Source organism: Hyla sarda, chromosome 2, assembly GCF_029499605.1.
Source record: "Hyla sarda isolate aHylSar1 chromosome 2, aHylSar1.hap1, whole genome shotgun sequence".
Taxonomy (NCBI): Eukaryota; Metazoa; Chordata; class Amphibia; order Anura; family Hylidae; genus Hyla; species Hyla sarda.
This window is the reverse complement of record NC_079190.1, coordinates 422,746,000-422,773,021: the sequence shown is the minus strand read 5'-3', so window position 1 is coordinate 422,773,021 and position 27,022 is coordinate 422,746,000. Positions and strand designations below refer to the sequence as shown.

Here is a 27,022-nt window from a genome sequence, read left to right as displayed (position 1 = left end):
GTCATTATAGTCGGCATCCTGATTGTGTCCCCTAGGCTGTAGCCCTTTCATTCTACTCTTAAGATGGGGTCTTAGCAACAATGCTCCCATGCATACAAATGTACACATATCCTTAAATATCAGTTCCATTCAAAAGATCCATCCTGCCCTTGTCATGTAATAGTTAATTAAATCTGTGAAATCAAGTCAGAAAGAATAGCTGAAATGTTCATTGATAGAGAAAATTACTGTTGGGGCCCACAGAAATATACGTGATTTGTTCCTGTCATAATAACTTTAATTTGTGATCCTTCTGCAAAAGACAACATAACACAAGCCTTTCATTCAGCCCCCGCAGCTTCCCTCCCATCTTTGACCTTCGCAGAAAATCTTCTTTTATCATTTGTTTTCATGTAGATACTGTGTTATTTCTCCCTTATTTGGCTCCCACAAAAGATGTTCATTTTCCTGTGCTCTTCAGACATCAACAATGGTTCACATTATACTGAGTTTTCCTTGAAGAGCAAAAGGAGAAGAATCTTCTTAATTTCTTTTGCTGTAGACGTTACAACCTTTTGGCCTTATTCACTTTTTCTAATGGTTTAAATTTTGTAATCTCACAACATATCTTAAATTGAAATCACTCCTACATTATACTGTACATTAGGAGTGGTTCTCAAGTAGACTCTGTGTTTGGGAGATATAAAAAAAAACTTTTTTCCACTATCTACTTTTAGACCTTTTAGGTAGTATGGTTAAGGCAAGGTTTTACTATTACTATTGAAAATGTGGCACAATATAAGGCCTGCTCCATGCACACCCCTCTTTTGAGACCACACCACACACAAAAAATTGCCACATATAAGATAAAAATATTTTCAAAATGTGTGTCGAGCCACTTCTTTAACCAATCTAGTGTAGTTAACACAAAAAAACATTAACTTTTACATATTTCCCCATGTATCTCTATAGACACATTTTCTTCATGTTCAATGCCACACTGAACATACATAAAATTTAGCTGCAAGAAATTTCATCTCATCTTCACATCCAGAACATTTGCAACTACTACTACTTGTGATTGGGTATGATATACTGTATAAGCATACAGTTCCCAAACAGCAACACAAAATGGTGCAAAAATTACATTAGATTTATATATTCTTGTCATCCAGAAAAACTGCACAACAAAGAAGTACAGAACCTAAATTTCTTTGTGCCAGTACCATGTTGGAACCCAGAATTTAGTATGAATCTGTTTGGAAATAAATCACTAGAGTTTACACTGCTGAATAGGTTGGCGCTTGTAAGAAAAACACTCCTCAACATTAAAATGTCAAAACAAATAAACCAAGAAGTAAAAGTCTTTAATTATTGAAATCAATAGACGTGTTAATTATATGCAAATTATGAAAAATGGAAACCAAATATTTAAAACATAGTAACACAGTTCATAAGGTTGAAAAAAGACCAGAGTCCATCTTGTTCAACCTATAACCCTTATGAGTCCCTACTCAGGGGATCCAGGGGAAGGCAAAAAAAAACCCTCATACTCAAGGTAAAAATTCCTTCCAGACTCCAAATATGTCAGTCAGAATAAATCTCTGGATCAACCTTCTGTCCCTAAATATCTAGTATACATAACCATCAATGTTATTATTCTCCAAAAATGCATCTATACCCCTTTTGAACTCTTTTACAGAGTTCACCATGACCATCTCCTCCGGGAGAGAATTCCACAGTCTCACTGCTCTTACAGTAAAGAACCCCCATCTGTGCTGGTGTAGAAACCTTCTTTCCTCTAGACGAAGAGGATGCCCCCTTGTTATAGAGACAGTCCTGGATATAAATAGATCATGGGAGAGATCTCTGTACAGCCCCCTGATATATTTATACATAGTTATTAGGTCTCCCCTAAGCCTTCTTTTTTCTAAACTAAATAACCCTGATTCTGATAATCTTTCTGGGTACTGGAGTCCTCCCATTCCCCGTATTACTCTGGTTGCCCGTCTTTGAACCCTCTCCAGCTCCACTATATATTTCTTGTACACTGGTGCCCAGTACTGTACACAGTATTCTGTGTGTGGTCTGACTAGTGATTTCTACAGCGGTAGAATTATTTCCTTGTTGTGGGCATCTATGCCCCTATTGATGCACCCCATGATTTTATTTGCCTTGGCAGCAGCTGCCTGACACTGGTCACTACAGCTAAGTTTACTATTATCTAAGACCCCTAAGTCCTTTTCCATGTCAGTCGTCCCAAGTGTTCTCCCATTTAATATATAACCCCATCCTGGATCTTTCCTCCCCATATGCATTACCTAACATGTATCAGTGTTGAACCTCATCTGTCACTTCCCAGCCCAAACCTCCAATCTATCCAGATCCATTTGTAAAAGTGCACTGTTCTCTATTGTGTTAAACACTTTACAGAGTTTAGTATCATCTGCAAAGATTGCTACTTTACTATTCTACCCCTCTACAAGGTCATTAATGAATATATTAAATAGAACAGGACCCAAGACTGACCCCTGTGGTACCCCAATAGTAACAGTCACCCAATCAGAATAAGTGCCATTAATAACCACCCTCTGTTTCCTATCACTGAGCCAGTTACTTACCCACTTGCACACATTCTCCCCCAGCACAATCCTTCTCATTCTATGCACCAATCTTTCTTTTATGTGGAACCGTATAAAATAAAAATCCAGATATACCACATCCAGTGATTGCTCCTGGTCCATTCTGGAACTCACCTCCTCATAAAGGCTGATCAGGTTAGTTTGACAGGACCAATCCCTCATAAAGCCATGCTGATATGTAGCCATACATTTATTTTTATCAATATACTCCAAAATAGCATCCCTTAGAAAACCCTCAACAATTTACATACAACGGTGGTTAAACTAACAGGTCTGTAATTCCCGGGGTCACCTTTTGTCCCCTTTTTAAATATTGGCACCACATTTGCCATGCACCAGTCCTAGGGAACAGTCCCTGTTACTATAGAGACCCTGAATATTAAAAATAGAGGTCTGTCTATTACAATACTTTACTTTAGAACTTGGGGGTGAATGCCATCTGGACCTGGTGATTTGTCTATTTTGATTTTTTGTAGGCGGCACTGTACTTCTACTTGGGTAAGACAGTTGACCTATACTGGGGAGTTTAACTTATATCGCTGTATTTCACCTGGTATTTCATTTTTCTTGGTGAATACAGTGGAGAAGAGTTTGTTTAGTATATTTGCTTTTTCCTGATCCCCGTCTATAATTTCTTCCTCATCATTTTTTAAAGAGCCTACACTTTCATTTTTGACCTTTTTGCTATTTATATAGTTAAAGAACATTGATGAGTCTTTCTGTCTCTATTTTTGCGGCTTTTATCTGTATTTTACATATTTAAAGGGGTTGTGCGCTGCCCTGCAGTTTGGAGCTCCGCTCACAGCATCCGGAAGTTCGTTACTCCGAACGCTGTGTGTGGGCTTCCGTGTCCGCAGCCGCCGGGCGTGACGTCATGCCGGCCCCTCGCGACGTCTCGCCCGCCCCCTCGTGACGTCTCGCCCGCCCCCTCAACGAAAGTCTATGGGAAGGGGGCGCGACCGTGATGTCACGAGGGGGCGGGCAAGGGGCCAGGCGTGACGTCACGCCTGGCAGCCGCGAACACGGAAGCCTGCACACAGCGTTCGGAGTAATGAACTTCCGGACGCTGTGAGTGGAGCTCCGAAAATTAGGACAAGGCACAACCCCTTTAAACTTTTTCTCTATAGCTTTTTAATGCTTTTTCACTGCCATCATGTTTTAGTAGTTTAAATGCTTTATTTTTGTCATTTATTGCCCCTTAACATTTTTATTCATCCATATTGGTTTTCTTTTATTTCTGACCCTTTTATTCACATAGGGTATATACATCTTACAGTGAGAATGTAAGATATTCCTAAAAGTCTCCCATTTAGTGTCAGTATTCATATTTTTGAGGACATTATCCCATTTCATATTGTTAGGGGCTTCTCTGAGTTGATTGAACTTTGCCTTCCTAAAGTTCATTGTTTTTGTGGCCCCTCGAGAGATTCCCTTATTGAAGAACAAGTTATAATGTATATTATATTATGATCACTATTTCCTAGGTGTCCTTCTACTTGCACATTAGTTACTCTGTTGGGTCTGTTGGTTAATATTAAGTCTAGTAGGGCGTCCCCTCTGGTCGGGCCCTGTACCATTTGGGACAGATAATAGTCTTTAGCTATAGTCAGAAACCTGTTTCCTTTATGAGATTCACAGGTCTCAGTCTCCCAGTTTATATCAGGATAGTTAAAGTCCCCCATTATTATCACCTCATTCTGATTTGCTGCCTTGTTCATTTGCCTCAGTAATTGATCTTCTTCCTCTTCCATTATGTTTGGTGGCTTATAACAAACCCCTACCAGAATTTTTTTTAATTTTTATCTCCATATAATTCTACCCATAATGACTCCACATTATTGTTTCCCTCCCATCTATCCTCCCACAGTGCGGCCTTCAGACTCTATTTCACCTAAAGACAAACTCCTCCCCCTTTCCATTTTTCCGATCCTTCCTGAATAGACTATAAACATCTTGTTTCATTCAGTATTGAGTATAAGGGCCATGTGTAGAAATTGACACACTTGCATACCTTGGCACGCTATTAACAAGGTTATTGATGGTTGTCTGAGGAATGACGATACAGGTTTCATGTGGCTGAAAATTTAGCTTTTAATCACATGCCACAAAAGGGAGGTCAGTGCTTGAAATATGATCATTTGCAGAAGGTATTGCAATTTTAATGTTAAGGAGTGTAAATATTTATTAATCCAATGAAAGGTAGTGCTTTATTTCATTGTCCGCTCTGGAGTAGCTATGGGGAGTGCAAAGTTAGCAGCCACACCTATGATAGTGCCTGCTTTATAAATAGCACATAATATATGGTGGAGCTGTGCAAAATTTTGCACTTAGGCCCAGAAGCTGCAAGTTATACCTCTGTGTTTGTCCACAGTAAACACATTTCTGTAAGCTTTCACAGCCAGTAAGGTTTACTCCAAGATACTGGATATTTTTGTTTTACTAGGTAATGAGAACGTCTTTAGACCTCAGTCAAAAACATCCCAGTAAATTTTTCACTGCTATTAATCAAGGTTCACACCTTATCAGAGCCTTCTCTGGCACTGCAAGTGACAAAGTAGATTACTTAGCTCATCTGGTAAAACACAAAACTTCAACATCCAAACCAATAGTGACTATATAAAAAAAACAAGCCTTACAAAGATACAAAAAATATGGATTTAAGAATGCAAGAAGACTTATTTTTAAATAAATAATACAAAGAGAGAAAATGTATAAACAATAGTAGCACAGAAATCATATACAAAAATCATATTGTAATGGTAAGTATTTTTTAATCATGTTTTGTATTGCCGCAAACTCCTTACTGTAACTATTAATGAAATACAACTTCCTTTGAGATTCAACATTATAATTTAAAAAAAATATTTTTTCATGTTTTTGGACAAGAGAAATGTATGTCTGACATTACTGGAAACTGTGTTGTGGTCTATTTAGAACCCAGTTTGGGTAACCATGATCTCTTATTTATAATATCCATTGTTACAAATATACTGTCTGTTTTGGAAGAGCTCTGTTTCACCCTAATGAACTCTTGTAAAAAATGATTAGAATTTATTAATGGCCCACACAATCGCAGTGAGCACTAAATCATGCGGTATGGAGGTATAAAGTGACTCAGTGTTGCAAGTGAGCCATGAGAAACCCTCTTCCCAAACAAATTGTCAAGCATAGCCACGACATGTTTCATGTCCATAACATGTCCTGGACAGTTGGAAACCAAAGGCTGCAACTGTACGTCACCCCATTCGCCTAGGTTTTCACATAAGGACTTGTTTTCCAGAACAATGGGCCAGTGAGGTGGCGGGAATCAGTCCTTAAGTATCCTGGGTAGGAAATGAAATACAGAGCAAACCGTGTGCTGAACCTTGATATAATGTGCAATACCTCCTGACCTGACTCCCACATTAACCTTTTCCTCTACCGAAAAATTGGGGTGGGGTCATTGGTTAACTTGCGATACATAATATTATCATATAATAATTCTTAATTTGATTTACAAATGTACAAATCAATATCAAGAAAGACCACCAAGCTCCCATTATCAGCCATTCTAATTGTTAAATTATCATTATCCTTCAGTGTTTTATTGACAAGTGGTTTAGGCAAATTGATATTAGATTCACCCCCTCTACCCAAATGATATAAGGCATTGAGATCCTGTAAAATATGGTCTTGGAAAGTATCCATAAGCTGGGGTTTAAGGGGATAAAAATGGTGGTTCTTATTGAGTATTTTTATACCTCCAATACACCCATTTTTGCTATCAACATCCTGTAAGGCTTGTTGTTTTATATTGTCACTTTACTTCTTAATTATGCAACAGCTGCTATGGGTGGAGATTTTAAGCGTATAAACCACCCGCATGTAATGTTATGTAGATTATGAATAAGGGCTGAAAGCCTAAAACGTGTTGATCGGTTACCTTTCTAGCAACTTTTACTTCTCTGTTTCCAATAATGTTTTTGAAGCATTCATCCACGTGCCGGAATTTGTTACTATGTTTTGAAGTGTCACTGGTCTAAATAACTGTCACGACCTTCTCAGACCACATTAACATTTGCATTCTATCATTTTCTGTTTGCTTGATAAGTTAGAATTTTTCTTTTGCTTGGTAAGATTTCTTAAACAAGATTATAGATGTGGAAATATAACAACTTACTATAAAATGCATGCCATACTTTCCTTAAGGAGAGAATAATTTATGTACTCCTTTCTGCAGTAAAATGTTTGCTGGTGCAAGTGTCTGAAAAAAATACAGTGGCCAACTAGCAATGTGCCAGCAGATGTCATTGCCATCTGTAGAAATTACTGTCTCAGGAAGGAGATAGCAGAGCAATAATTAGATCAATAAGGGGGAACTGAAATACATATGGAAATGTATTTTCTGACACTTTATTTCCCAATTTGCATATTAGAAATGAATGGCTTTTAAAGCTTGTGCGCCAAGAAAAAACCTGGATGCAGGATATTAATGTTAGCTGGAAGGCTGTGAAATATTTTTCATACAGAGCAGTAGCTGAATATTTAAGACATGGATGATATGACCGATGGTAACTTTCACTATTTTATTATATATAGCAGTTGGTTTTATTGTTAAAGGGAACCTGTCCTTAGTTTCATGCTGCCCGTAATGTATTCTGGGGCTTAATGCCCTAGCAGTTTTCTGAAATTTTCCATCATTGTCTGTAACTTAATTTTCTATGTCAACAAATTATTTTAGTGGCATGATATTGGGGTTCATATAATTTATTGATTAACTTTTAGTAACACTTTTTTGTGAGGGAAATGGATAAATACAACATTCTAGCTCTTTGGGTAGTACAAGAACAGTGATACCAAGTGTATATGTATGTTTTTTTTAATGTTTTACTCCTTTCATACAATAGAAACACATTAAGAATCTATTCTCATTTAAAGTACCCTGCTCATATTTGATGCACAGGATTTAAAGCTGCAGATTTGAAACTTTGTTTAGTCATTTAGTTTACATTGATTTCTGCAGTAAAAAATATCTGCAGCTTCAAATCCTGCGCATCAACTATGCGCATGTGAATAGACCAGAGGGGAGGTACACTCTTAAAGGGGTACTCCGCCCCTAGACATCTTATCCCCTATCCAAAGAATAGGATAGGGGATAAGTTGATTCCGCTAAAAGAATGAACATGGTAATTCTTTTAGCAGAGTCTGGAATTAGAATTTCGTGGCAGTTTACCGCTGTGGAAATTCTGCCGTGTGTGCAGTGCAGCAGACTCTCATTAAAAAACAAAGGGAGGTTGTGGCACCTGGGAACAAAATTCTGCTTGGAAACTCCACGGTGGAAATAGACCTAACTTTACAAAGGAGATGGGAAGATTACCGGGTTGCATTCCCCAGCATAGTTCTAAATTTATAGTACTAGTACTAGGTATAAGTTGGGTTCATCAACAGCTCAGAGTAGGGTTGCATGATGCTTTGATATCTTTACACAATGTTGATACTGTGTGGGGATAAACAGTTTAATGCCAGGATTTCCTGTATTTCAGTACTATATGTTATTCTGCGCGGTCACAGAGCTCAGCAGCAGGTTCTTCTCACTACTATAGATAACATGGTGTGCACATAGCCTGGAGCCTGCCATATTCTCTGTCTTCATTCTTCACTGCTGACACAGCGAGTACTGGCTGCTATCTGCAGTTGATACCTGCCGTTGACTGGCATCAGCGTCTGACTGGCAACTTAGCTATATAGATGCTGTGATCAGAAGCGATCATGTCAGTGGTCCAATCAGCACTTGTGGGGTCTAATGCATTATCGTGGTGCTAGTTGGCTATTATGGCAGCTTTGAGGCCTTCTCTAGGCCATTGTTGCTGCCATGACACATTTACTGGCAGCTGTACCTGTAGAGTGCTGATTAAATACTGTAGATCAATATTGTAGATCAATGCATAGGCATTGCCTTGAATAACTGCTTCAAAAGTCCCCCAGGCAGACTAAAAAAAAAAAAAAAAAGTTAGCCGTCATAGGGCTCTGTCAGTGGAAAAATAAACATGTTATGCGTCTTAAAATGTGTGGAGGAAAAAACCTGAGTGACCAATCCTTACTTTAGGGGGTTAGGAAGCTCCGTTGTGCAGCTAAGCAGCATTTCTTGCTCATTACAGAGTTTCAGGTTGGAATTTCAGAGCCTGCACTCTGAACCACCCCTCATAACTGCCCACCAGAGTAAGAGTTCTTTTTTTGGCAAGGTATCATTTCGGTATTGAGAATCATAATACTATGGTTAGTATTGGTAAAAAGGTCCTAATTCTGGATGTAACAAGCCAAGGGATAAGACCAATGGATATGGTCAGGTGATATCAGAGGTCAGGTACAGGGAACCTTTCAATTGCTTCATTATGCCTTAACAACAAATCAAAAAGGACCTCGGGCAGCATGAGACTCTCTTTCAAACTAGCACTAATTTACGCCGGGAGAGATTTATCGAGCTTTCTTATAGTAAGAATAATAATAATTTTATTTTATTTTTTTTGCCAGTTGCAACCAGACAGAGCTCAGCTTTTTTTCCCCTCATTTCTCCAGTAAATGAAAGCTGAGCTTTGATTGGTTGCTATGGGCAAAAAACAGAATCTAATTTTCAAAAAACAGCTTGATAAATCTCCCCCGTGTGTGACTCCTATTTGTGTATAGGATAAGATCTGTCACTATAGCCCAGCAGGATGGGGAAAATCTGGCATGGACTGTGGAGATAACTTTTTACCCAATTCCTAAGTCAGTTTCAAATGAACCCCTAACAACCATGGAAGTATATTTACGTCCGTGGCCGGCTCTCCTTATGTGAAGCTCGCTCAGGAGCTGAGTGCGCTTCATACCTGGTGGGCTTTTCAGCAACCAGGACCCTTGGCTAATATCGGACTATGCTGATCGGGCTGATGTCTGGGGGTTGACGCCACAATCAAAGATGGAGTTTGGAGTGTGACTTTTTGAGGTTGTGGACAGGTGTCTTTTATACTGATAACAAGTTGAAAAAGGTGCCAATAATACAGGTAACAAGTGGAGGACAGAGGAGACTTTTAAAGAATGAGTTACAGGTCTATGAGAGCCAGAAATCTTGCTTTTTTTCTAGGTGACCAAATACTTATTTTCCACCATAATTTGCAAATAAATTCTTAAAAAATCAGACAATGTGATTTTATGAATTTTTTTTCCTCATTATGTCTCTCATAGTTGAGGTATACCTATGATGAAAATTACAGGCCTCTCTCATCTTTGTAAGTGGGAGAACTTGCACAATTGGTGGCTGACTAAATACTTTTTTGCCCCACTGTAAGTTTGTATCACCCCCCCCCCTTTTCCTATTTAAAAAAAATATATATATGTAAATAAAAATAAACATATGTGGTATTGTCGCATACGTAAATGTCCAAACTATAAAAATATAATATTAATTAACCTCTTAAGGACGCAGGGCGTACCTGTAAGCCCTGCGCCCGGTCCCAGTGTTTAAAATGGGGTCAAGCCGTGACCCAGCATCACACTTGGTCGGTCCCGGCTGCTATTCATAGCCGGGACCCTGGGCTAATAGCGTGCGGCACCGATCGTTGTGCCGTGCGCTATTAACCCTTCAGATGCAGCGATCAAAGTTCATCGCCGCGCTGAAAATGAAAGTAAATTCTTCCCGGCAGCTCAGTTGGCTGATCGGGACAATCGCGATAAAATCGCGATGTCCCGATCAGCTAGGGCGTGAGTGGAGGTCCCCTTACCTTGCTCCGTCGCATCCGATCAGGGAAAACAGGGAAAATCAAGTCAGGGAAATAGCCCCCTATGAGAGCTATAACACTGCAAAAAAAAGTTAACAAAGGTCATTTAACCCCTTCCCTAATAAAAGTTAGGGTATCATTTTAACCATATGGACCTACAGAATAAAGATAAGGTGTAATTTTTACCAAAAAATGCACTGCGTAGAAACGGAAGCCCCCAAAAGTTACAAAATTACATTTTTTCTTAAATTTTGTCGCACAATTAATTTTTTTCCATTTCGCCGTGGATTTTTTGGTAAAATGACTGTCACTGCAAAGTAGAATTGCTGGCGCAAAAAAATAAGCCATCATATGGAATTTTATGTGCAAAATTTAAAGCGTTATGATGTGAAGGTGATGAGAAAAAAATGAAAATGCAAAAATGGAAAAACGCTGAGTCCTTAAGGCAGTGTTTCTCAATTCCAGTCCTCAGGGCCCCCTAACAGGTCATGTTTTCAGGATTTCCTAAGTCTTTCACAGGTGACATAATTATGGTCAGTGAATCAGGCATCACCACAATTATATCACCTGTGAAAGACTAAGGAAATCCTGAAAACATGACCTGTTAGGGGGCCCTGAGGACTGGAATGGAGAAACACTGCCTTAAGGGGTTAAACCACACAGTCAATGGTGTAGATTAGAGATGAACGAACTTACAGTAAATTCGATTAGTCACGAACTTCTCGGTTCCGCAGTTGATGACTTATCCTGCGTAAATTAGTTCAGCCTTCAGGTGCTCCGGTGGGCTGGAAAAGGTGGATACATTCCTAGGAAAGAGTCTCCTAGGACTGTATCCACCTTTTCCAGCCCACCGGAGCACCTGAAAGCTGAACTAATTTATGCAGGAAACACATCAACTGCCGAGCCGAGAAGTTCGTGACGAATCGAATTTACTGTAAGTTCGCTCATCTCTAGTGTAGATGTAAAAAAAAAAAATCCTAAGTCCAAAATTGCGTATTTTTGGTCACTTTGTATACCCTAAAAAATGTATAAAAGGCGATCAAAAAGTCCCATCAAAGCAAAAATGATACCAATATTCCAGGTCACGCTAAAAATTAGCCCTCATACCGTCCGGTATATGAAAAAATAAAAACGTTATAGTGGTCAGACGATGACAATTTTAAACGAAAGTGCAAAAATGAAAAGCCCTGTGGTCCTTAAGGGGTTAAGATTTCCCTAAACTTATTTAGAGTAAATAATACTGGTTGTAAAGAGGGCATCTGTCCTTGTTTTATGCTTCCTATAATGTTTCTTTAAGAGCTATTTGTAGTAAATAGTTGTCCCTAGATACATTTTAATTTTTTATGCTGCTGCCACTGGTTCCATTACCCTATAATAAATTATACTGAGGTGCAGAGATACAAAGTTAATATTTAGAGAAAATGATTTGATGCTAGCAATCTTAAGTTACAGTTCCCGTCTATAACACAGTTTCTATAGCAATATTACAGGATATTTTAGTTTATTTTGTGAATGACTAGGTTTGTAGTTACTATCCTGTGCCTTTATCAGACCAGCCACTGCTTCTGTATAAGATTCCCTGCACAACATACTGCAGAACACCTCTCTGTAGCCTGTAGGAAAACTACAATGAATGTAATTTCTCCAGGGATTACCTAATGTACTATTAATTACACTGTTCAAAAAAAATAAAGGAAACACTTAAACAACACAATGTAACTCCAAGTCAATCATACTTCTGTGAAATCACACTGTCCACTCAGGAAGCAACACTGATTGACAATACATTTCACATGCTGTTGTGCAAATGGAACAGACAACAGGTTGAAATTATAGGCAATTAGAAAGACACCCCCAATAAAGGAGTGGTTCTGCAGGTAGTGACTACAGACCACTTCTCAATTCCTATGTTTCCTGGCTGATGTTTTGGTCACTTTTGAATGCCGGCGGTGCTTCCACTCTAGTGGTAGCATGAGACGGAGTCTACAACACCTGTGTGAAGTTGGCACCCCATGTTCGCAAAAGCTGAATGTAAATACACCATTTGTTTGTGCTGCGTTTGTGCTGGTTTGTGCCGGTTCGGTTCCTGAGTTATTGCGCTTGATTTTCTGAAACCCCGCCCACTTTCCACACCATGAAGTCAAAATTCATAAACAAATACACTATTTGTTTGTGCTGCGTTTGTGCTGGTTTGTGCCGCAAAAATGAACGTTTGCAGTGGATTCCAAGATATTGTGAGCTTAATTTGATGAAACCCCGCCCACTTTCCACCCCATGTTGTTAAATTTCAAAAACAAATACACCATTTGTTATTGCTGAGTTTGTGCTGGTTTGTGCCGCAGAAATGAGCGTTTGTGTCGGTTCGGTTCCTGAGATATTGCACGTTAGATTTTTATGAAGCCCCGCCCACTTTCCACCCCATGAAGTCAAAATTCCAAAACAAATACACCATTCGTTTGTGCTGCGTTTGTGCTGCAAAAATGAACGTTTGCGCCGCTTTGGTTTCTGAGATCAGAGAAGTTAATTTAGCATTATGGGATTAACGTAGCAATATGATTTATTATGATATACACACAGTTATTACTACATATTACTACAGAGGTGGAAATGTCTGTATGTGCGTCTGTATGATGTCATAGGAATGTCATAGGAATGTCATAGGGACGTCATAGGGATGTCATAGAGACGTCAAAGGGATGTCATAGTGTCATAGTGTCAGAGATGTCATAGAGATGTCATAGGGATGTCATAGGGATGTCATAGTGTCAGAGATGTCATAGGGACGTCATAAGGATGTCATAGAGATGTCATAGGGACGTCATAGGGATGTCATAGTGTCAGAGATGTCATAGGGACGTCATAAGGATGTCATAGAGATGTCATAGGGATGTCATAGGGACGTCGTAGGGATGTCATAAAATCAAGGGATTTATTAAATGCAACACGTTACGCTGCGCATGCGCAGCGAAACGCGTTGCATTTAATAAATACCTTGATTTTATCCTGTTCCCTGACGGTTCCTTTCTGCGCCAGACAAACTCCAGATTCTACGGTCTTTCACCCCCATTCAACAGCTGAGAGTGTCAACTAATGCTGCTCAGCCAATAACCTCCATTGTGTATAATAAAATGTACACAGAGTGGACATTAGCAATTACAGAATGCTCGTCCCTATGACGTCCCTATGACATCCCTATGACATCTGACGCTATGACATCCCTATGAAATCTCTGACATCTCTGACACTATGACATCCCTATGACGTCTCTATGACATCCCTATGACGTCCCTATGGCATCCCTATGACATCTCTATCACATTCCTATGATATCCTACAGACACACATACAGACATTTCCACCTCTGTAGTAATATGTAGTAATAACTGTGTGTGTATCATAATAAATCATATATTGCTACGTTAATCCCATAATGCTAAATTAACTTCTCTGATCTCAGAAACCAAAGCGGCGCAAACGCTAATTTTTGCAGCACAAACCAGCACAAACGCAGCACTAACGAATGGTGTATTTGTTTTTGAAATTTAACAACATGGGGTGGAAAGTGGAAGGGGTTTCAGCAAATTAAGCGCACAATATCTCGGAAACCAAAGCGGCGCAAACGTTCATTTTTGCAGCACAAACGCAGCACAAACAAATGGTGTATTTGTTTTTTAATTTTGACTTCATGGGGTGGAAAGTGGGCGGGGCTTCATAAAAATCTAATGCACAATAACTCAGGAACCGAACTGGCACAAACGCTCATTTCTGCGGCACAAACCAGCACAAACGCAGCACAAACGAATGGTGTATTTATATTCAGCTTTTGCGAACATGGGGTGCCAACTTCACACAGGTGTCTACAACCCACACAAGTGGCTCAATTAGTGCAGCTCATCCAGGATGGCACATCAATGCGAGCTGTGGCAAGAAGGTTTGCTGTGTCTGTCAGCAGAGTGTCCAGAGCATGGAAGCGCTACCAGGAGACAGGCCAGTACATCAGGAGATGTGGAGGAGGCCATAGGAGGGCAACAACCCAGCAGCAGAACTGCTACCTCCGCCTTTGTGCAAGGAGGAGCAGGAGGAACACTGTCAGAGCCCTGCAAAATGACCTCCAGCAGGCCACAAATGTGCATGTGTCCACTGAAATGGTCAGAAACAGACACCAGGGTGGTATGAGGGCCCGACGTCCACAGGTGGGGGTTGTGCTTACAGCCCAACACTGTGCAGGATGTTTGGCATTTTCCAGAGAACACCAAGATTGGCAAATTCGCCACTGGCGCCCTGTGGTCTTCACAGATGAAAGCAGGTTCACACTGAGCACATGTGACAGAAGTGACAGAGTCTGGAGATGCCGTGGAGAACGTCCTTCTGCCTGCAACATCCTCCAGCATGACCGGTTTGGTGGTGGGTCAGTAACGGTCAGTGTGCTTGCCAGAGGTGGCCTGACTGCAATTAGGTACTGAGATGAGATTCTCAGGCCCCTTGTAAGACCATATGCTCGTGCGGTTGGCCCTGGGTTCCCCCTAATGCAAGACAATACTAGACCTCATGTGGCTGGAGTGTGTCAGCTGTTCCTGTAAGAGGAAGGCATTGATGCTTTGGACTGGCCCGCCCATTCCCCAGACCTGAATCCAATTGAGCACATCTGGAACATCATGTCTCGCTCCATCCACCAACGCCACGTTGCACCACAGACTATCCAGGAGTTGGCAGATGCTTTAGTCCAGGTCTGGGAGGACATCCCTCAGGAGACCATCCGCCACCTCATTAGGAGCATGCCCAGGCATTGTAGGGAGGTAATACGGGCACATGGAGGCCATACACACTACTGAGCCTCAATTTGACTTGTTTTAAGAATATTACATCAGAGTTGGATCAGCCTGTAGTGTGGTTTTCCCACTTTGATTTTGAGTCTGACTCCATATCCAGACCTCCATAGGTTGATAAATTTGATTTCCATTGATATTGTGAATGTGATTTTCATGTCATCACATTCAACTATGTAAAGGCGAAAGTATTTCATACAATTAGTTCATTCATTCAGATTTAGGATGTGTTATCTTAGTGTTCCCTTTATTTTTTTGAGCAGTGTATATGTTGTCAAGGATCACATAAGTAAAATACAACAGTTTGTAATCTCACCCTGCTCACCTTTACTCTGGTACTAGTGGGTTAATAAGAAACTTACATGAGTAGATGCTTAGCTTCCAGGACAGTATGGGTACATTTCCATCATTGTTTTTTTTTTTTCTATTAAGGATGATTATTTTCAATATGAAAAGCTTTAGTATGCAGAGCTATCACTCTGATAATTAAAATATGGTATGCCTGGGTGAACATACGTCTTTTCCAACTTACAAAACGTCAAAAAAGATGATCCAAAGCAACCCAGCTTGTATGAGCACTATGAATCATTGCCTGTAAATTCACAGCTTTCGTGGAAAATTATTTAGTATACTTTGCTAATGTTTCTTGAAAATTATTTTTAGAAAACGCTTTTACTTTTGAGAATACAGATCTCCCCCTCTATGATATTAAAATTTAATTGGTAGATCTGGTTGATTTTAAAGTTTTTTATGCGGTCAAGAATTGTGTAGTAAGTATCGTAGTACCAGTACTGGCTGTACATTCTATTTATTTTATACCTGTTCTTATAAAGGATATATATACCAACACATACTTTTGGTTAGTAAGCTCAGCTTTAGTGATCAGTACCCGACAGATGCTGGGAAGGCTAATAAAGTGATGGAATGTATCAAGAGAGGCATAGACAAGAACATAGTGACAAGGACATAGTTTTGTCTCAGTATAAATCATTAGTCCAACCACATATGGAGTATTGTGTCCAATTTTTGGCACCTGTTTATAAGAAGGATATGTCTGAACTGGAGTGGGTGCAGAGGAGGACAACAAGGATTATCAAGACAGGTTATCAAGCTTGGGGTTATTTAGTTTCTAGAAATAATGTATTAGGGGGCGATTAAATCACAATGTACAAATATATGAATGGACAGTGCAGAGGTCTTTCTAGAGATCTTTTTATACCTAGGCCGGTAACCATGACAAGGGGCATCCCCTACGTCTAGAGAAAAGAAGGTTTCATCATCATAACAGACAGGGATTCTTTACTGTAAGTGCAGTGAGACTATTGAACTCTCTGACACATGATGTTGTGATGTCTGACTCAATAAACAAGTTCAAGGGGGGCCTGGATGCTTTTCTGGAAAAATATAATATTACAGGTTATAGATACTAGATTTATGTGGATAGAGCGTTGATCCAGGGATTATTCTAATCACCATATTTGAGTCGGGAAGGAATTTTTCCTGTCATGGAGCAATTGGCATGAGGGTTTTTTTGCCTTCCTCTGCATCAACACAGTAGGGTTTTAGGTTGACTTTTGTCTTTTTTTCAACCTTACAAACTATGTTACTATGTTATATGCATTAATTGCCAAAAGTTTTGAGATTGACACACATTTTAGCTTGTACAAAAATTGCTGCTTCGCTGTTTTTAGATTTTTTAAGTCAGATGTTTCTGTGGTATACTGAAGTACTGTTATAAGCAGTTCATACGTTTTTAAAAGTTTAATGACAAATGCATCAAGTTTATGCAAAGACTCAATATTTACAGTGTAGACCCTTCTTTTTCAAGACTTCTGCAATATGTCCTGGAATGCTGGATATCAGCTTCTGGGCCAAATCCTTACTGACAACTACCCATTGTTGTTTGATCAGTTTTTGGAGTTTAAAATAGGGAAGTTCCCTGGTCATTGACACAAAATGTCAATGTTTTGTTCACCCAGCCACTTAGTTATCACTTTTGTTGTACATGGAAGCATAGAATGTGTCGGCAGATAAGAACCATTTGGCCCATCTATTCTGCCAAATAATCTGAATCCTATCAATAGTCCCTGGCCCTATCTTATATGAAGGATAGCCTTATGCCTAGCCAATGCATGTTTAAACTCCTTCACTGTATTTGCAGCGACCACTTCTGCAGGAAGGCTATTCCATGCATCCAATACTCTCTCAGTAAAGTAATAAAGCATTTCCTGCTGCTCTATTACATTGTCTTCCCACCTTTATGTCTTCTGAAATAATTACTCCTAAATCCCTTTCCTCAGATACTGTATCAAATATTCTATATTCTGCCTGAGGGTTTTTACGCCCCAGGTGCATTATTCTGCACTTATCCACATAAAATTTCAGTAGCCAGAGTTCTGACCATTCTTCTAGTTTGCCTAAATCCTTTTTCATTTGGCATATTCCTCCATCAACATCAACCCTGTTACATCTTTGTGTCATCAGTCCTTGTCTCACTCTGCAGCTATCTCCGTTTAATTTTTTCCACTCTATACACTTTTATCAGTACAACATAATCTGATCCCTCAGTAAATCTCTCTACTCTGTGATATTAGAAGTAGAGCAGGAAAAAACCCTCAGGTATGGCGCTGCAGACTCTTGTAGACAGATGAGGCGGATGCCAAAGGTAATAGGAAAGTCCTCAGCAGAACATTTTATAAAAAAAAACAATAAAATGGACAAGATTACGCATTTCGGGAGGATCCCTCCCTTCCTCAGATCAGGAGGGAGGGATCCTCCCGAAACGCGTAATCTTGTCCATTTTATAGTTTTTTTTTATAAAATGTCCTGCTGAGGACTTTCCTATTACCTTTGGCATCCGCCTCATCTGTCTACAAGAGTCTGCAGCGCCATACCTGAGGGTTTTTTCCTGCTCTACTTCTAATATTGACTCCCAGGACGACTTGTTTCCTCCTGCAACCCATCGGCATAGCAGCGGCTCGCACTACAGTACCCAGATTATATCGTGGGTGATATGCTTTTTTGCATAGATCTCAAGGTGAGCGGCCATCTATAAGTCCCGTGGGGTTGCCCCGACCCCCACCCACCACCCGATCTATTGAGGGTAAATACACGAGGCGCCGTCCGTCGATCCTTTCTTTTCTTTTCTCTACAGACTCTAGTCTGTGAGGATGGACATTTAGCAGAGTTAATAATGATTTTAGGAGGGGGAAGAAATGAACATGAAACTTTTACAATGAGGCATTTCTCTCTTCTCTAAAAAGATATAGTATCTTTGCAAAGTTTTTAGAAGTGTGGTAGGATTTTTTTTAGATAGACAACCATCTTTATACACTTAAAAAACAATATTACAGAGGTTGTTGAGTCGTCCCCTCATCATCCCCCAAAACTATAGCAATTGTACTTTTTCATTGTTTTTCTTGCAGATACGAACTATAAAATTATACTATATTGTCCCTATTTCACATCTTCAATGACCTTTCATATTATATTTTACAGGGCATATCATGTTGCTGCCTGGGGAGTACCATTTATTCTTTCTTGCCTCCCACTCTTTGGAGATTTTTATGGCCCTGCTGGTGCATGGTGGTAAGTGTTTCATTCCTCCTTTATTCTTGCTTACTGCATTTTTACACTTTATAGTACAGGGTGGGCCATTTACATGGATACACCTTAATAAAATGGGAATGGTTGGGATATTAACTTCCTGTTTGTGGCACATTAGTATATGTGAGGGGGGAAACTTTTCAAGATGAGTGGTGACCAGGGCGGCCATTTTGAAGTCGGCCATTTTGAATCCAACTTTTGATTTTTCAATAGGAAGAGGGTCATGTGACACATCAAACTTATTGGGAATTTCACAAGAAAAACAATGATGTGCTTGGTTTTAATGTAACTTTATTCTTTCATGATTTATTTACAAGTTTCCGACCACTTATAAAATGTGTTCAATGTGCTGCCCATTGTGTTGGATTGTCAATGCAACCCTCTTCTCCAACCGCAGGAGAAATGCTAGCACAGGCTTCCAGTATCCGTAGTTTCAGGTGCTGCACATCTCGTATCTTCACAGCATAGACAATTGCCTTCAGATGACCCCAAAGATAAAAGTCTAAGGGGGTCTGATCGGGAGACCTTGGGAGCCATTTAACTGGCCCACGACGACCAATCCAGGAAACTGTTCATCTAGGAATGCTCGGACCTGACACCCATCTTGCTGGAAAAACTCAAGGAACGTGCCAGCTTCAGTGCATAAAGAGGGAAACACATCATCATGTAGCAATTTCGCATATCCAGTGGCCTTGAGTTTTCTATTGATGAGGAATGGCCCCACTATCTTTGTACCCCATATACCACATCATACCATAAATTTTTGTGTTATAACAGTCTTGGAGGGATCTATCCAATGTGGGTTAGTGTCAGACCAATAGTGGTGGTTTTGTTTGTTAACTTCACCATTCACATAAAAGTTTGCCTCATCACTGAACAAAATCTTCTGCGTAAACTGAGGGTCCTGTTCCAATTTTTGTTTTGCCCATTCTGCAGCACCTGAAACTAAGGATACTGGAAGCCTGTGCTAGCATTTCTCCTGTGGTGTTGCTATCAGTGTGTGAAGAGTGGGAGAAGAGGGTTGCATTGACAATCCAACACAATGGGCAGCACATTGAACACATTTTAAAAGTGGTCAGAAACTTGTAAATAACTCATGAAAGAATAAAGTAACGTCAAAACCAAGTACATCATTGTTTTTCTTGTGCAATTCCCAATAAGTTTGATGTGTCACATGACCCTCTTCCTATTGAAAAAACAAAAGTTGGATTCAAGATGGCCGACTTCAAAATGGCCACAATGGTCACCACCCATCTTGAAAAGTTTCCCCCCTCACATATACTAATGTGCCACCCTGTACAAATATAGTATGAACAGTTTTGAAATATTAAAGGGAACCTGTTAGGATATGCTACTCTTGCTGAAGGCAGCATAACTTAGGGACCGACTCACTCTTTTCATCGATTTCTCCCTCACACCGCACTGTAATGTAGATTCATAGAACCTACACCTGAATGCAGATAGTGAGGGCAGCATACTCTAACTTACAGGTTCCCATTTAATGTACTGTTGCTTCCTCAGCTCAACCATTCTGCAATACTATAAAAGAGGTGTATATATGGATATATATACTGATTGCGTATTTTCTCTGTTTGCTTATATAGTTAGTTAAATACTAAATAGTTATAAATAAATTGATTTATATGTGTTGGTGATATATGGTGAAAGAAAGAAAAGGATGTGATATATATCCAGATATATCACCTGAGTATATGTGTAAGTAGAGAATGTGTATAAATATTATGTAGATATTACAATAAGTGATTGGGTGATGTGAGTGGATAGTGTATGGGTGGTAAATAAATGATTTAGGAGAAAGTCAGTATATTTCAATATTTATTTATAATATAATGACTATCTACCCCTGCAGGGTCCTTGCATAGGGTAGAATAGTACAATTGATAGTAAAATAGTTAAAAATGTATAACTTTTAATTAAAAATAATTAAAAATAATAATAATAAAGCTTATAAAACTTATACACATATATATACAGATGTATATATATGGAAACCAGCTGTTGTTCGCTTTCCAGGATGTAAGGCAATAGTGTTGGATAACCTTGCAGTATTATAGTTTGTATCCGGTTTGTAAAGATAGTTTAGTGTTCAATTGTAAGTGTCACAATGGTGATGGTAAAACGTGGATACCGGTATCCTTAAATAAATTGTTTTTATAGCATTGGTGATGCAGTGGGGATATATTCCTATGGACATAGGTGATATATTGCAATTATATATCCATATGATGGTGCACAGCACCACTTACCGATCCTCCTAGCGGTAATCCTAGGCACACAGTCAGGCTGGCGCGGCTTGCATCCGGCTCTAGGTTAGTAGATGCCTGTCTGGAGGATGAGCCGCAAAGCAGCTACGTGGGTTCCCGTAATGCTGGACTGGCACGGCTGGCGTCTGGCCGATGGAAACTGTCCGGGCTGAGCAGGTGTCAACGGGAGCGTTGGTGAATTAGAGGATCAGCAGTGGATGCTGGCAATGGATACTGGTGGTGTCCTCGTGTGCTGATGCGCACGTAGTGCAGTGGGCCCCAGTCCTAGGGTCTCCAGCGGTTTCAAATCGTAAGGTGCATCCCTGGCTTGTATCAGACTGCTGGTATAAGGTAGGTGGGCTAGACGCGTTTCGAGACATGCTTCGGTCTCTTTTTCAATAGCTATGCCATTCTGCAATACTTACAGTGGCAATGGATGAGAGATTCTTATTAGCTACTTCCTTGTACATCTACATCTTTCCAAACAACCAATTGTCTATTACCATGAATGCAGCATGTGGCTATGTTTTTTTTTTTTTTTTGCTATTCTATGTCACCTATCTCCATCATAAAACAGTACATGGGACAGACCAACTTTCATGCAGCTGATATAGCAAGTACCGTACATAGCTGATAAAACATCTGATAGTACATCAATTTAGTGAAATATAATTTGAACACAACAAAAGTAATTTACATTCTTTATCTTGGAGATACTCCAGGTTGTATTAAATAAATAAATGAAAAAAAATAAATACCCCATACCAATGGGAGAACTGGTTAAACTGCATAGCTCCCTATTTTATTTCTAGATTTTGTAATTTGCATTCACAATCATTAATAATATGAGCTCTACTGAAAAGCTGAGTGATTTTGATTGTGACTTTTGTGATGTCATCATTTAAAATGGTCATTTTGTTGATCATTTTGTTGAGGATGTGTCATCTAGACTTTTTTTTTTAAATCAGGTACTAAAATGTTAAAAAAAAAATGTAAATTAAATTTCTTGTATATTATTATGATGCCAACCATATTGCCTGGGCTTATGCTCTTTTCTGTTAACAGCATTTAGAGAGGTGCTCTAAAGCAGCTCAATGGACATAGTAAACAATAGACTTGAGGAGAGTGACACATCCCTGAGATTTTACAGGTAAAGCAAGCTTTTTACACACTTGGACATGTGTAAAGGTTGCATCCACTGTTTCATTCTCTGCTGTTCTTTCTTTTTCTTACCCTCAGTATGATAGGCAGATGAGCATTAGGAAATGCATCTTATGGCTTGGTGAATGGTCAGAAGCAAAGATTTGGCTGTGTATCTCACGATAGCTCTAGTTGGAATAGAAAGCATCTGTACAAGAGAGATGGTTTGCATCTATCTCTCATAAGAACAAATGTCCTCAGTTAACTGTTCAAATAATTTTCTCAAAAGTATTTAAACTAGGAAGGGGGGGGGGGGGCGGGGGGGAAAGAGTGATAATCCATCAATCCAATTGCCCACCGGTACATGCAAGTACCAAAAAAAGACAAGCTCAGAGTATTGTCTTCAAATGCTTGCAGATTAGGAAATAATATCAATGAACTTGGGTCAATAATTGCATCTGAGAATGTATATTTAGTGGATGTTACTGAGACATGGTTCAATGAGAGTAATGACTGGGACATAACAATACTAGAGTACTCGTTATATATAAGAAAGACAGAGTAGGCAAGTTAGTGAGACCAACATAGTCTGTTAGGATTACATTGCAGTTTAGTAATCATGGGGTAACTCGTGTAGGTGTGATTTATAGACCACCTTGTCAAAATAAATAATTAGATGATATACTAGTTGAGGAAAAAGCTAAAATGACATTGAAAGGGGAAGTTATCATTATGGGAGACTGTTAACTAGAAAACCATACTAGCCAGTTCGGCCAGGAGTACAGATATCCTTAATTCCCTACTGGGATTATTTTTCCAACCAGGAAGGAGGCCATTTAAAAGGGTATTCCAGCTTTGGGAATTCGGCCATTCCTGTCAATGGGAGGTGGCGTGACGGTTATCACGCCCCCTCCTATAGACATGAATGGAGGGGGCATGGGGATAAGATGTATAAAGCCGGAATTCCCCATTAAAGGGGTATTCCAGGAAAAAACTTTTTATATATATCAACTGGCTCCAGAAAGTTAAACAGATTTGTAAATTACTTCTATTAAAAAATCTTAATCCTTTCAGTACTTATGAGCTTCTGAAGTTAAGGTTGTTGTTTTCTGTCTAAGTGCTCTCTGATGACACCTGTCTCTGGAAACGCCCAGTTTAGAAGAGGTTTGCTATGGGGATTTGCTTCTAAACTGAGCGTTTCCAGAGACATGTGTCATCAGAGAGAACAACCTTAACTTCAGAAGCTCATAACTACTGAAAGGATTAAGATTTTTTTAATAGAAGTAATTTACAAATCTGTTTAACTTTCTGGAGCCAGTTAATATATATCAAAAAAGTTTTTTTCCTGGATAACCCCTTTAACTTTTAGTATTCACAAGTGAGGATTTGGTATATGATATAACTGTAGGTAAAAGCTTGGGATCTAGTGATCACCAGTCAGTGTGGTTCAATATAAGAAGACTGAGTCATACCACACAAAAACAAAAGTTTTAGATTTTAGAAAAACTGAATGAGATTAGTTGTAAATGAATCAGACTGGGACTGTTTCAATGGAGTCCAGGAGAACTGGGACTATTAAATATTTCATTATTGAAAGAAGCAGATAATAAAAAAAAGTGACCACTGTGGTACTCTGCAGAAGTGGTCAAAGTAATAAAAAACAAAAAGCAAGCAAGCATTTAGTAATTTTCAAAAAACCCAGAGCAATGAAGATAGGGAAATCTATAAGATTAGGCATAAAAAAGCCAAGCTTTATGAGAGCTTCTAAAGCACAGGCAAAAGAGAAAATAGCTTAGTCAGTGAAAAAAAGTTAAGACATTCTTCAGATATATAAATGAAAAAAGGAAATTAAAACAAGGAATAAATAAATTAAAAACAGAGGAAGGAAGGTATGTAGAAGATGATAAAGGACTAGCCGGCTTCCTCGGTAAATACTTCTGTTCAGTTTTTACAGAAGAAAATGAAGGAAAAGTTAGGGAAGCAGACTAATCTTTTATGCATGTCTTTAAAAAGGAAGAGGATCTAAGTCAGCTGTCGAAGGTTAAGACAAATAAGTCACATGGGCCTGATAGGATACACCCAAACAAATTTAACCCCTTAAGGACCATGGGGTTTTCCGTTTTTGCATTTTCGTTTTTTGCTCCTTGCCTTTAAAAAATCGTAACTCTTTCAATTTTGCACCTAAAAATCCATATTATGGCTTATTTTTTACGCCACCAATTCTACTTTGTAATGACGTCAGTCATTTTGCCCAAAAATCTACGGTGAAATGGAAAAAAAATCATTGTGCGACAAAATTGAAAAAAAACCCGCTGTTTTGTAACTTTTGGGGGCTTCCGTTTCTACGTAGTACATTTTTCGGTAAAAATTACACCTTATCTTTATTCTGTAGGTCCATACGGTTAAAATGATACCCTACTTATATAGGTTTGATTTTGTCGGACTTCTGGAAAAAATCATAACTACATGCAGGAAAATTTATACGTTTAAAATTGTCATCTTCTGACACCTATAACTTTTTTATTTTTCCGTGTATGGGGCGGTATGAGGGCTCATTTTTTGCGCCGTGATCTGAAGTTTTTAACAGTACCATTTTTGCATTGATAGGACTTATTGATCGCTTTTTATTCATTTTTAAATGATATAAAAAGTGACCAAAAATGCACTATTTTGGACTTTGGAATTTTTTTGCGCGCACGCCATTGACCGAGCGGTTTAATTAATGATATATTTTTATAATTCGGACATTTCCGCACGCGGTGATACCATATATGTTTATTTTTATTTACACTGTCTTTTTTTTTTATTGGAAAAGGGGGGTGATTCAAACTTTTAATAGGGGAGGAGTTAAATGATATTCATTCACTTTTTTTTTCACTTTTTTTTTGCAGTGTTATAGGTCCCATAGGGACCTATAACACTGCACACACTGATCTTCATCATTGATCACTGGTTTCTCATAAGAAACCAGTGATCAACGATTCTGCCGCATTACTGCTCAGGCCTGGATCTCAGGCACTGAGCAGTCATTCGGCGATCGGACAGCGAGGAGGCAGGTAGGGGCCCTCCCGCTGTCCTGTCAGCTGTTCGGGATGCCGCGATTAGCCGCGGCTATCCCGAACAGCCCGACTGAGCTAGCCGGCCACTTTCACTCTCACTTTTAGCCGCACGCTATTAGAGGCGGGTCTCTGCTTCACTATGACGCCGGGCCCGCCGTGATATGACGCGGGGTTACTGTGTAACCCCGCGTTATATCAGAAGAGCAGGACCAAGGACGTACCGGTACGTCCTTGGTCCTTAAGGGGTTAAAGATCTTAGTGGTGTTCTAGTTAAACCGTTATCAGATTTATTTTTAGCAAATGTTGTTCGCATTTGTAAGAAAGGTAGTAGGTAGGAATCAGGCAACTATATAGGCCAGTAAACCTGAGGGAGAATTAATGGAAACCCCACTAAAGGATAGGATTGTGAAACATCTAAAATCACATGGATTGCAAGATAAAAAAGCAATATGGGTTTACGGGTAGATTGTGTCAAACTAATCTTTTTTTTTTGATTGGGGGACTAAAATAATAATGGTGGAGGTGCAGTAGACATCGCTTATCTAGATTTTAGTAAGACTTTTGACACTGTCCCACATGGAAGACTTATCAATAAACTGCAGTCATTGAGCTTGGACTCCCATATTGCTGAATGGATTAGGCAGTGGCTGAGGGACAGAAAACAGAGGGTTTTAGTTAATGGAGTATATTCAAACCAAAGTCTTGTTACCAGTGTGGTACCTCTGGATCTGTACTGGGACCCATTTTGTTTAAAGGGGTATTCCAGGATTTTTATTTGACTATGCTGCAGTGGCTGTAAAGTTTTTGTAGTTCATAATATAGTGTCTGTACCTGTGTGTGTGACGGGGATTTCACAATTCTTTTTTTTTCTCCCCAATATTTATTAACAGCATACAAAATTACTCATATCTCGGGATTTCCCAGGCTGCAGTGTGTCAAGACCTGACATCACTAGTCAGTTGTGCAAAGGGAGACAGTCCTGCTTCAATGGGTGGAGCGACCGCTGGGTGGGAGAGATTATTTTGCAACACCACTGGGTGTTTTGAATGGAGGCAGGTCATTTGTGCTGCAATGGGTGGGGTGGCTGATGTGTGGAAGTGTGGAAAGGGACTTTACACTTACAAGGATGGAACTATGGGATGTGTAGTTTAAGAACCAAATCCAACAGGAAATACCCGGTTAACAAAACGATAGCCTAGCAGGTATGCACTAAAATCACCTTATGGTGGATAAGCCCTTAAGGACAAGGCCATTTTACACTTTAGGACCAGAGCGTTTTTTGCACATCTGACCTCTGTCACTTTAAACCTTAATAACTCTGGAATGCTTTTAGTTATCATTCTGATTCCGAGATAATTTTTTCGTGACATATTCTACATTAACTTAGTGGTAAAATTTTGTGGTAACTTGCATCCTTTCTTGGTGAAAAATCCCACAATTTGATGAAAAATTTGAAAATGTTGCATTTTTCTAACTTTGAAGCTCTCTGCTTGTAAAAAAAATGGATATTCCCAAATAAAAAAATTTTTATTCACATTTCCAATATGTCTACTTTATGTTTTGAATCATAAAATTGACGTGTTTTTACTTTTGGAAGACACCAGAGGGCTTCAAAGTTCAGCAGCAATTTTTCAATTTTTCACAACATTTTCAAACTCACTATTTTTCAGGGACCAGTTCAGGTTTGAAGTGGATTTGAAGGGTCTTCATATTAGAAATACCCCACAAATGACCCCATTATAAAAACTGCACCCCCCCAAAGTATTCAAAATG

General features: G+C 39.3%; 1 protein-coding gene across 6 annotated transcripts in view; it reads left to right on the top strand.

Annotated features, from left to right (window-relative positions):
• The window catches only part of LOC130356858 (cyclic AMP receptor-like protein A), a 738,932-nt gene that overhangs the window by 394,936 nt on the left and 316,974 nt on the right, over nucleotides 1-27,022 (top strand). For all 6 annotated transcript variants that reach the window (XM_056558908.1, XM_056558911.1, XM_056558909.1 and 3 more), the window contains one exon: nucleotides 18,679-18,768. In XM_056558908.1, the coding sequence (XP_056414883.1) occupies nucleotides 18,679-18,768 (90 nt within the window). The remainder of the gene's footprint in view (nucleotides 1-18,678; nucleotides 18,769-27,022) is intronic.